We start from the raw sequence: 13263 nt of genomic DNA, 5'->3' as shown, positions 1-13263 counted from the left end.
TATATTATACCAAAAGTGACAGTAAAGCCAGATTTAATTTTTAAATAAATACTGTTCTTTTGAACTGTCTATTCATTATGATTTTCTCAAAGCAACACTTGTTTGAAAACAGCAGCAATTGTAAAAAAATACTTTGCAGCATTACTATATTTAATAAAATGAATGAGCCCAATACCGACCTAGCCCAATACTATTAACAATAGTATATACATACAAGGTCCTATTCTTCATTGATTTTGGTGTGAAACGTGACCCGGAAATGTTTTCGTGAGATTCACTCCTTAGGTACTTAGTTAAACAAAATCAATTATCTGCATTTTGATGCAATGCCAAGTTGTGCCTCCTACATCAACATGCTCTCTCACCTCCATCTGTTGTCTGCATTCAGGAAGGTGCAAATCAATTGCTCGAGCAGAGAAAAGCAGACACAGTGTTCTATGCTGTTCTCGTCTAAATCCCTCCATACTTCCTGTTGCGGCGAGACCTCATAGGCAGCTTCATTGTGTAATGCAGAATAGCTTGCATTAGTTCTATTGCGATGCAGTACAGTTATTATGATGAAAGAATGTGGCTTTCTTTCCTTAAGTGAACCTCGCAGAAATGTTCTGGCCCATATAGACAGATGACAGCACAAACAAGTAAATTCTAACACTATATGGCATCCCATTTCCATCTTCCCTGAATGGCACAGCGTCTGGTGCGATAGGTGAAAGCGAGCAGTCATTTAAACCATTCAGACTGCAGATCAGGTACTCAAAGTCATTTGAGTACCTGCATTCATTGCTTCAGTGAGCATTCATTGCTTCACTCACACTCCAAAATCACTCCATTCAGATGGTCTGTGGCATTTTACAGTAGAGCAGAAGGCCACTCTCACTCACAGACTTACAGAAGACCGCAGTCACATGAGAGCCACTCATCTATAGAGGCAATCATTCTAGCGGAAGGTGGGTGAACAAAGCTGTACAAAGTGTATTGTGGGCGATACCGGTTAGAGATGCTACGCAAACGTTCCTCCTCATCAATCCTCAAGAACACTTGCTGGTGTCATATGGGTCGCTCTCGCTTCAGAAAGCAGCATGATTACACTGATAGTAGATGTTCCCACCTCTTGAATAAAACACTAATCATTTTACCTCCGTTTAAAGAGCTGTAACGGAAGCATCACTTCCCTAAATGTGGCATAACTGTCAGAATGAGAACATTTCTTTTATTTCATAATGCACTGTTTATTTTGCGGTAATGTTACATGAGAGAAAATGTTGAGAGTAGCAACATGCTGTGCATTGAAATTGCTTACATTGCAACAAGTTGTTTTTAATATCCAGATTAAATCTTTAATGGCTAAATCTAGTTTAACGGTAAGTTACAGGGAATCGTCTGTGAATTAAACAAGGACAAACAAGCGAGGCTTTATCCCACAATAACAACACTTGGGCTGAGTACGGCTCTCACATAGAAAGTTCAAGTGATTCATGGCTCCTTCAAAGACATGGATACTGGTCCTGTTACGCTGCAAATCCGTAATTTGTAAACATCCTCTCGATGTTCGTAAAGACACAGATAAATATATCACATCTCAGATAAAACAGCAAAGTAATAATTCATATTTTTTTCACACAAGTGGACATAATGGAGTCTGAGTACAAAAGCCTGCACATATCCATGTTGTAGGCAAGACCAAATTTGAGATTTACGACTGAGATCAGAAGAGGGTGGAGTTTAATCCAGGAGAAAGACCAGAAGAGGAATGAATCTATCCACATGCTCCTGAGTCCATGGCAAGACCAAAACCAGTCTTGAGGACCAAGATCAAAACCATGAATAAATTATCTTGGACTTGGACTCAAGGACCAAAACCATGAAAATATAATCTTGGACTTGGACTCAAGGACCAAGATGCAAATATTTTCTTAGACTCAGATTCAAAAATAAAAATATGGTCTTTGGCTTGTTTTTGAGGACCAAGACCAATACCAAAACCATGAAAATATAGTCTTGGACTTGGATTCAAGGAACAAAGCAAAAACCATGAAAATATATTCTTAGACTCAGATTCAAAGACCAATACCAAAAATATGGTCTTGGACTCGTACCTGAGGACCAAGACCAATACCAAAACCATAAAAACATAGCCTTGGACTCGGATTTGAGGAACAAGGGCAAAACCATAAAAATATGGTCTTAGACTCAGACTAAAAGCATATTGTCATGGTATTGGTCATGAACTCAGGAGCGTGTGAACTTGTCCTTGACTTGGATTTGACCCTCTTCTGGTCTCTGTCATGACTTGGACAAATGAATTGGGCTTAACTAGACACGGTCATACAGTGGCTAATTCACTAAACAATAACTTTTGTAATACACAGTATGTCGGCACAAAAACAGCATCTCAAACAGCCACAATCCAGTTTAACTAGGCTCTATATGCAATAAAAAGTGCTGCAGCATCAGTATTGTCAGTACACGTCATTGTTTTCTATGTAAATTAAGCTTATTATACAGTAGATACGCTTTACTCACAAAACTTGGTGCAATTTGCCTATTACCACCTGCAGAAAAGCAAGCGGTTTGCAGACACGGTGGCAGTTATTTGTAAAAAAGTTAGTTCAGGTGTCTGGATCACAGTGCTGGAGCACGCCAGATTGTAAAGCCTGCCGGACCCTCCACAACTTAACAACATGAACACATCCACAAGATTGTGCCCATGCTGTCAACGCAAACAATTTGGGAGAGTTTGTGATGGTCACTGATTTGTACAATTCCTGAATGGGTTCAAAAACAGTGTGTACGCTATAAAATGCAAGTCTGTTTTCAAAGATCTGAGGTTGGTTTTAACCCAAGTTGGTTACTCTTGTCTTCCATTGGGAATCAACAAGATGGCTTCCTCTCACCTGTGTCTGCTTGTTTTTCCAACAGAACAACCTCATATCTTCCCTTACTCCATTACTGGCCAAAACATAGAGCACTGGGTCCACCACGCTGTTCAGGCTGGATAGCGCGAGGGAGCAAGTGAAGGGCAAATACATCGCTTGTTCAAAACTGCAGGTTTGTTTATCTCCCAAATAAAAGAAGGTGATGGACCTCACCATCAGGAGGATATGGTATGGCGCAAAGCAGAAGGAGAAAATGCCAATGACCCCCATAGACAGAATCTTCACTTTGCGCTTGCCTTGATCATCCACCCCTCTGCTTTGCTGCACCTTGGTTGGGATCAACCAGTAGCAGACGGAGATGACCACCAGAGGCAAGAGGAAACCAATTCCGACCCGTATCAGGTTGAACATCGCAATGCGTTCCGTCATGGGGAAGGTCTCGTAGCACGTTTGCTCCGTGTCATCCAGTGGATCCGATAACTTGTCCAGGTACAGCACCAAAGAGTGCAAGGCCATGACGAAAACATAGACCAGCCCACAGATGATCCAGGCATAGCGCTGCCGGCGGAAGACTTGGACTCTCAGCGGGAAGGTGATGGCCAGGCAGCGATCGATGGAGATACAGCAGAGGAGATAGATGCTGATGTACAGGTTGGAGTAGTAAAAGAAACCAGCCAGACTACAGAGTCCTTGGCCGAGGTTCCATTTGTGGTTGTTGTTGAAATAATAGACCCACAGAGGCATGGTGAGGATGTACAGGAGATCCGAGAAGGACAAACTGAGCAAGTAGATCCCTAGAACATTCCTTCTGCAGATCTGCTGAATTATGGGCCCGATGGTGATCAGGTTGAACAGCAGCCCCAAGATGAAGGCAATGATGTAGATAGATATCAGCAGGTGACCTGCTGCCTGGGTCATGATCACACATGATGGGTTGCTTGTGTTGTATGTTGCGTTCATCATAATCTGTGCGCACAAAGAAAGAAATGCACTAATAAATATCTGCATCAGAAATGTCCATAGTTTATAAAAATTCATTAATTCTCAATTCTGCATGTAGTTGTGATTCTAGATCGTGTTTGCCCTCTCAAAGATCAAACTCAATTGAATTTGAGTTGATTTGAATTATAATTCAGTTGAAAATGGTGCACAACCCTGATGTAAATAGGTGGGAAATTTACCAGTTATTGCATAATTTACCATACTTTAACTTAGTAGTCAGACCTTGGCAACCACCACAAATGCAACTATGGATGGCTCCTTAACAGACTGTGTAGTACAGGAATTTACACTATTACAAAATATCCTAGTGGCTGCATTTAGTGTTGCTTGAGTAAAATTATGGTGAAATGTATACACTTTATTTTGCAGTGTCCTTGTTACAGTGTAATTGTGCAGCAGTAAGTTTAACTACTGAGTAATACTAACAACGTGTTTACTAGTTATGGTTAAGAGTTAAACTTTATTTATGTATACGTACTTACAGTGTACTTACCTAAGAAAGTCCTGGATAATATAAGGTAACTAAATGGGTTAAGGGTATGTTTAGGTGTAGGTTCAGGGTTATTACCTAGTTATTACCCAGTTATTGTAATTATAACAAGTATATAGTACCGTGTATGTACATGTGGGGTTATTGCATGTAATTATGCAAAATGTACGATTACTATTATTGTAAGTACATGTAACTTGTGTTTCAAGGACACTGCAATAAAGTGTTACCAAGTTTCATAAGCATTATTAAAGCTCTAGTCTAACCAAGCTGTTTTGACTAATAATCATTCCCAGGATATGATTTTTTGATATCAACAATTCAATGTTCACTTAAAATGTGAATTCTTGATATCAGGAATGGAATTTTCACTAATAAAAATGTGAATTCTTGATATCAACAATGACATATTCACTCGCAGAAATCAAATTATTGATATCAAGAATTACATTTAGTGAAAAAAACGTAATTCTTGATATTTGTAATTGCATTTTCACTAGTTGACATTTGTAGTGTTATGTCATAATATTCAAGCATACAGCTGTTGTCAGTTTGCATGACAGATCAGGACTTTCTGCGCATGTGAAAGAGTGGTAAACCATTGACCTTTAGGTTTCAAAATTTGAACACACATTATGATACGGTTAAACTTGGCTTGACGTTTTTGCTGTTGATTGTTGTTGATGCAGATGTTGTCATGGTGCAAAATGTAGTAATGTTTTAAAAGTCCTTTCTAGATTAATCTAGATGTTAATTATAATTGTCATATGTCAAATATTGAACTACTGAAAGTGTGGCTCAGACAATGTACTGATTTATCTACTCAGAATTTACTTTGCAGATTAGGCACATAACCAAAAATGTCAATGGCAACTCCAAATGAAAACAACACATTTCCGGTTGCTGCAAGTTGCAGAATGTCTGTGGTTTCAAAGAAAAGTGAACAACCTGATGCACAAAACTTTTCCTTTTACTTCTTATTAAGGCAAGGTGTAATGGTTAACCAGCCAAGACGAACATCAATGAGTCACTGAAAGCATTTTAGATTAACAACACCTGCACTTCAAATACAACGCACTGCTATATATATATATATATATATATATATATATATATAGCTAGACACATTTGTTGCTTATTTTATATACAAAAGCAACATTTTACACACCTACACATCTCTTCACATACACACCACAGTCCCTTACAAATCAAGGTTGCAAAGTCACAAAAGTTTGCAAAGTCATTCTTATCAGAAATTAACAGCTTGCAGGAAGCCTGGTAATTAATTTAAAATTAAACAAGTAGCAAAATGTCATCCCCAGTACTATTGGCTTCATGTGCCATGATTACGATGGAGAATCAAACTTGACAAAAAAAAATAAAAAGAGAATAGAATAGAATAGAACAGAACAGAAATAATTATAATAATAGTCCACAGAGAAGGTTTCATATTTGCTTGTATCTAAACGCATAAGTATTGCAAAAATATTGAATTCAGATGGATGAAGGTAATCTGCTACCTCTGTATATATATTATGATACGTTTTTGATATTAAAGGCAAAATTCATGGCTGAGCAAACGTGTTTTTGAGCCGACGGGGGAAAGAAAAGTTTTGTAAAATGTGTCTGGACTGAGTTTATAATGGATTTAAGCCTTGGCTCTGTTTTTGAAAGCATTCCAACAACTTTTGCCTCAGATCTTGGAGATCATCGATATTTGTAGGCAGAGCCTTTACATCTGTTCATATGCCGCACATATGGCATGTTTTTTCTCCATTCACACGAGTGGCAAGCCTTACACTTTGAAATCTCTTTGAAAGACGCATTTTACAATTTCCAAAAGAAAAAAGAAAAAACAACAACAAATGCCAATAAGGTTCACATCAGTTCATTTCACATCTAGCTACTACAGCTCTCTCATCACTACCTGCATATCCCCTATATTCCATTGAGTTCATCTTCAGTGCTATTGCTAAACTTGTTTTTAACCTTTGGAGAGTCTTTTCACTTGCTGCCAGTCTTTGCTCAAATTCATTTCAAGACACTGTTGCCGTCTTACACAGCTGCTTGGTCTCCACATGAAGGGTTTTGCAGCCCCTTAATTCTTACTCTTCAGTGCAAGACCAGTGAGAAAATCAAACAGCCCCACCACAGTCAAAGAAAGACCTTAGTTTCACCTCATCGAAAAGCCTTATAGCTGCACTTGAACTATTAATATCCTGTTCTTGCTTTTAAGACGAGCATCATAGTATTGCTCATATGCATGGACTGTATATCCCTGATCTTAAATATAACATTTTGATGCAAAACTCATCTTGTTCCATTTCTAATACAGACTTGAATGATACATCAAATTATGTGGCTTGCAATGTCTAATTTGTAAATGAATCAGTCTTCTGAGTCAGATCTGTTCAATGAATTGTTTTGAACCTCAAAAAAACAGTTTATTTAAGATTTTTTTTGCAAATTGAAAACTGGTATGACCATTTTATTAGTGATGTCAAGCGATTAATCGCGATTAATCACATCCAAAATAAAAGTTTTTTGTTTACATAATATATGTTTGTGTACTGTTTATTATGTATATATAAATACACACACATACAGTATATATTTTGAAAATATGTACATGTATTCACATGTATATATTTATTTAATTTATATTATATTATATAATAATTATAAATAATATATAAACATAACATTTTTCTGAAATATATACATGCATGTGTGTGTATTTTTATATACATAATAAATATACACAGTACACACACATATATTATGTAAACAAAAACTTTTATTTTGGATGCGATTAATCGCGATTTATCGTTTGACAGCGCTACATTTTATCAACATGCATATGAATTAAATTTTCATATGTATTTAAAGATATACTAAACATTTTCATCTGAAATAAGTATATTGTTTTTAATTGTAACGTAAATTATGGTAATACGATAAAAATTATGGTAATATTATAAAATTTTGATAGTCCACTTTAGACATTCTACTAACTATAAGCAACTTTGCAACTGCATGTCGTTATTCTACTACTTAACCCTAACACTTACTAATACTCTAAAGAGAGTTAGTTGACAAAGTTGGAAAGTTACTTATAGTTAGAAAAATGTCTAAAGTGGACTATCAGAATAAATAGTAACCAAAATTATATTTTAAAGAATTAACTGAAATGTGCACACAAAACACCCTTATTTACAGTATATGTATTAAATATGGCTTTATTTTGGAACATGTGATGTGGCAGGGACCACATGATGACATATCGAATATCTGAATCATTTGTTTTTTCTCCAGTTCTTTGTAGTTTAACTGATCGTAACATCTCATTCACAGAATGAGTCAGCCTCCTGATAGTGTGTGTGTGTGTGTGTGTGTGTGTGGTTTATTGAGGAGAGGTTGCTAATATTTTAAAGTGAGCTGATTTATTTTCACATGAGAAACTAAACATTATCTCAAGATCAAAATGGCATGGGGACTGTGGTGGGCAAACAGGGTGGGCTCATTTGATTTGGACCAGGAAGCAAAACAACTACTCATAACACCGTGGCAACATGGGGGACTCCACACAGGAAAACACCTCTACTCTCAGCTGCCAGTCCTGGTACAGTACGTGCAGTAATGTGTTTTGTGTAATGTCGGCAAGCATGTGCTAAGAACAAAATGTGATCTGGAGAGATGTCAAGATTAAAATAAACAGATCCAAATCATATTAATGTAGAGTTTTGTTTGCAAGTAGGGATAGATCACCCAAACATGAAAGTTGATGGCAGTGTTGGGAAGGTTACTTTGGAGATGTAATAGGTTACAGATTACAAATGTCTAGGGGTTGCACAGACTAATCGACTAGTCGACTTCAATGCTCTGCTATGATGCTTTAAGCTTGACGTTGACATTTACTCTCAGTTTCCAAACAGTTAAAATGATAAATAAATGCATACTCTGAAAGCGCTCCACAAGACGTGTGATTATATTACTGGATGCTCGAAAAACTGAACGGGAGAATGCACATTTTAAACAACATATTGTACAGGTAAGTTATCTCGCCGTTCTAATCTAATGCGCTGCTGCACTGTAACGCACACACATAGGCTACAGACAGTAGCTCGTAAATCATGCGCAGATCGCGAGCACACAGAATCATTCAGCGCGGAAATGTATTGTCAACACTAGTCGACTTCGACTGGACTTTCATCAAATAAAGTCGACTTTAAAAAAAAATCTGAAGTCGTTCAACCCCTACAAATTACCCTATTTAAAGGGGTCATATGATGCGATTTTAATTTTTCCTTTCTCTTTGGAGTGTTACAAGCTCTTGGTGCATAAAGAAGATCTGTAAAGTTGCAAAGACTAAAGTCTCAAATCCAAAGACGTTTCAGAAAGGCGGGGCATAGAGGAGAAACAATAATGTACAGTATGTGGAAAATAATGTGTTTTTTTAACCTTAAACCGCATAAACACATTCCATTACACCAAATACACAAAATGCTGTTCTTTTTAGCAGCATCATATGACCCCTTTAACATGTAAAGTAGTGTAACTATTTCAGTTACTTTATTAATGTAACTGATTACATTTGATTACTTTTCTAATTTTTTAACGAATGTTTTCAACTGCTAATTATTTTCAAACATTTAAAACAGGCAGGGTTCACCCTGCAGTAGTACTCAACACTAATTACTGTCACACTTTCAAAATACTTCATCGCTTAAATTAATAGTATAATAATTTAATTTTAAAGCACAGCCACCACTTAAACTCAGACTTTAACACCTCTTATTACTTTAAGATTGTTCTGAGGTTAAATACAGATTTAAAATCATAACACGATATAGTTTAACAGCTATTATACTGTTTTGAAATCAAATCTTTGCATAGCTATGACAGAAAACACTGGAATCTAACAGTGCCTTCAAAAAAAAAACTGTTATCAAATAAGCATGTGTCCTATTCTGTGTCCTACACTTCTGTATCTGTATGTGTGTGAAAATATTCAGATGTAACCCCCTTTGTAATCGTTAACATTTTCATAAGTAACTGTAATTTAATTACACATTTATTTATTTATTCTCAATAACAGATTACAGTTACATTTATATTGTAATTAAATTACATAATTTCATTACATGTAACTAGTTACTCCCAACACTGGTTGTTGGTTAGCCATTGACTTTTCTTTTTTTTTCATACCATGGATGTCATGGCTACCGGCAACATTTTTTTTTTTACCAACATTCTTTAAAATCTTCTTCTTCTTTTGTGTTCAACAGAAGACAGAAACTCATACAGGTTTGGAACAACTTGAGTATGAGTAAATCATGACTTTTTATTTTTGGGTGAACGCTCCCTTTAAGTGGCCTTTTATTTCCTTAATATTATATTATCTGCACAATATGTGGCTGCAAACAAAGACAAGTAAAAAATGTAAGTATCAAATTACTTTTTAAAAGTTTTATGTATTCACAGACCTCTGCTTCATGCAAGAGACTTTGAGATCTTAACGGTCTTCTTAATCTGCTCACAATATCAAACCCAGGCGTACTAACAGCATTAGCTGCTAGAGTCATTGGCCTAGCAGCAGTATGTCACACTAAAATTCAATTCAGGTCTAACGGAGCGACGGTTTTTAAGCAATGTGCACAATTCACGCTACCCGTGCAAACAGAGGAAAAATCAATAGTTGGGTAACCTGAGCACACACTCTTAAAGCTTCAAAGATGACTTTGAGATGTAGAATTAGATTGAACCAGCAAATACACAACAGTCTCCCATACAATACAAATAAAAATTGAAAACTGCATCATAAACAGCCTCCCCTTCAGCTCTGCTGTGGTACCGAATCATTATTATTCAAGTCTGATGGTTATTTCGGGATAAGCGATGATAAAGATGTGCTATGATTCACTTGCTGTGAAGTCTATGCTAATGATACAGTCATTTCAAAATATGTCGGGCTGTTTTCCTGCATATTTTTTTTTTTTTTCATTTTTAATTTACGTCATGAAGTAAGAGGGTAATGTGGTGTGCCCTTTAAAGACTGTAACAGGGTTGTGGTTGAAATTTAGATCATGCATCACAAAATAGAAACTGCACGTTGTTTACTGTTGTTTAAATGTAATATTCACTTTTAAACCAATGCCAACATACACCATATATCTCTGATGCTCTGATGATTTTAAATACTGCATAATGATGTTTTCGGATTTTGCACATAAATGTTGCCACTCAAACACCAGATATTACAAACATGGACACAGGCCAAGAAATTAATTTAAACCATAACCACATGATCCAAACCACAAAAGGGGCTGTACCATAAAGGAAATACACAGGTACTTTAATATAATATTTTCCAAGTTCAGAATGTTTGACGTGAAAAGCCCAAAACGGATCAAGTGAGCAATGAATCACATGGTTTTGTTGTGTTCCTACTCACTCCTTTGTGAAAAATAAGTATACCTTGGCATACTTTCAAAAGCATATTACAGAAATAAAACACTTTAAAAGATTCACTTAAGTGCAAACGTAATATAATGTTTTCAGGCACTTAATTGCATGTTAAAATATATTATTTAATTGCAATTATAAATTAAGACTTCAGATGCAAACACCTCGAAATAATTTTTTTTTTCTTTTAAATTAGCAATTTGTATCAGGCTCCTGTGTTTAGTTATTTTCCTTTTAATGGCAAAGAAAAGGTTATTAGTCAGTTACTGAATGTCTTATTTAAAAAAATGTCCAATGTTATTTTCATAGGAGCCTGATAAAAATGCTCATGTAAAAGAAAAATATTAGATGGACTTAGAGGTTTTTGCATCTGAAGTCTTTAAATATACAAATTTATTCAATTATATTAATCCTTTATGTAATTTCAAATAACATACTTCAATTAAAATTAGAATGAAAGTTCATGTGTTTTAGTATGCAATCAGTCAACACATCAAAATAACTGCATTACATTAAAGAACAACAAAAGATTATTTAAACAATGATTTAAAATGTACTTTAAAATCATTAATTTTACATTATTTCAAAGTGCACTTTTTAAAAGTGTACTTAAGCATGTTAAAAACATATTCATGCAAGTGTACTCTCTTTAAGTACATTTAAGTGGCCTTTTTATTCATATTAAATTATCTGTTTTGAAAATATACTTTTAAGATTTGAAGTTCACTACAAGTGCACATTTAATACAATTAAGTTCATTTTTTTTCACAGCTGCTGAAAGCATAAAAAAACATTTTTATAATTTGGTGTTCCTTTAAAAGAACAGCTGTTGTTGTTTTCACAGCATGTTTTTTATCCGATTGCATATTTGGGGCTCAATAAAGCAAAAGGCCATTAGAGGGTGTGCATTACACTGATTTTTTCGATGTTAGGGATAGTCTAACAACTGTTTTAGTGATAGTATTATTAAAAATCTGGGTAGAATGTTTTCAGTGTTTGTCCAGAAAGGAAGTCGGATAATGTGGGACTCTTCAGTCAGCAGTTACAGTACAGTATTGATAAACACATCTACTTTAATGGAGATTTCCTTTCTGCTTCCTTTCCCTTAGCTTACGTAATGTGTTTACACTGCTTTATTCTTGTTTTGCTATTGTGATTACAGGTTTAATGAGCACCCTTGAGAGCTGTTGAGACACGGGCTAGTGGTCTGGAAAGAAGAGTGGTGGGCTGCACATCCTGTCAGCCCCTCTGAATGGCCCTAACCAAATCCCATCCTGAGGCCACCGCATACTCAGGCTGCAGGAAAATTTTATGTCCATGCTATACATTTTGTTAAGTCAGTGCAGAGACATATGACCCTAAAAATGCCTTGAGTCATGCAATGAGGAGATTGTTGATTACTCAAAAAAACAGACTAGTCTGCATCTTTTTTTTAAAGCACTTCACATATTTAAAAAGCACTTCACATATTTAAAATCTTATTGGGGGGTGAGAGAATGGTGCACTTCAGAATCAAAGGGGTCATTTTGCAAAATAGATGCCATTTCAGTTTGTCATTTACAATACACGTGTGAAAAATAATTAAAGCCAGCTTTACTATATGTAAATATAGACTAATAATTAGGGCTGTCAAAAGAATAATCACGATTAATCGCATGAAGCCCATATTTATAATACATTATAAGGGTATTCTTAAGGCATTATAATGAATGCATAAAAAACCTTATAATATGTTATATCATCTAAAACATAATCATAACAACAATTATAATACATTATAATGCTTACGCATTTGTGGTTATAACGTTTAAAATTATGATTATTTATAACACAATGAACACCATATTAAATCTACTTTTACATTTATAATGGACTATATCTCTTGACATTGTTTAAGATCTGCACAGTATCTTACTACATTTTGTAAGTGGTTAGGTGTGGAGTGTTATTTGAGTGTTCCCTGTGAGGCTAATATTAATTTTGATGTGAGCTAGTTAATAATTTAAACTGAAAAAAAAATTAATGATTATATGTTAGGTTACATTTTATTTTGATGGTCCCCTTAGTCTATTGACTATAAGCAACTTTGCAACTACATGTCAACTAACTCTCATTAGAGTATTGGTAGGCTTAGGTGGGGTAAGTGATTTCTGGTAGCCAATGTTGACATTTGAAATCACCCAAACAAACACGCCCCTACCCCAAAAGGGATTTTGCCCTGCATATACGTACGCAACCCAGGCAACGATTAGTTCTGTGAAACAAAGCAAAACCAATGTTACACTGTGTCTACACCGGATGCGAGTGGCGCGACAAAATACTATAGAACTCATTATAATCAGTGATGCTGTCTACACCATAGATATATATACATATCTATGGTCTACACTGGATGTGGGGTGGCACGACACGACAAATCCCCGACAGAAA

General features: G+C 35.6%; 1 protein-coding gene across 1 annotated transcript in view; it reads right to left on the bottom strand.

The window, feature by feature from the left end:
• Positions 1 to 739: 739 nt before the first annotated feature.
• Positions 740 to 13263, bottom strand: part of LOC107752290 (G-protein coupled receptor 4-like) — a 14767-nt gene continuing 2243 nt past the window's right edge. The window contains exon 2 of the mRNA XM_016568227.1: positions 740 to 3842. Within this exon, the coding sequence (XP_016423713.1) occupies positions 2835 to 3839 (1005 nt within the window). The 5' untranslated portion in view covers positions 3840 to 3842 and the 3' untranslated portion in view covers positions 740 to 2834. The remainder of the gene's footprint in view (positions 3843 to 13263) is intronic.

The sequence above is a fragment of the Sinocyclocheilus rhinocerous genome, unplaced genomic scaffold (genome assembly GCF_001515625.1).
Source record: "Sinocyclocheilus rhinocerous isolate Xijiao unplaced genomic scaffold, SAMN03320098_v1.1 scaffold1012, whole genome shotgun sequence".
NCBI lineage: Eukaryota > Metazoa > Chordata > Actinopteri > Cypriniformes > Cyprinidae > Sinocyclocheilus > Sinocyclocheilus rhinocerous.
Note: the sequence above shows the minus strand (reverse complement) of the source record. Positions and strands in the feature narration are given on the sequence as shown.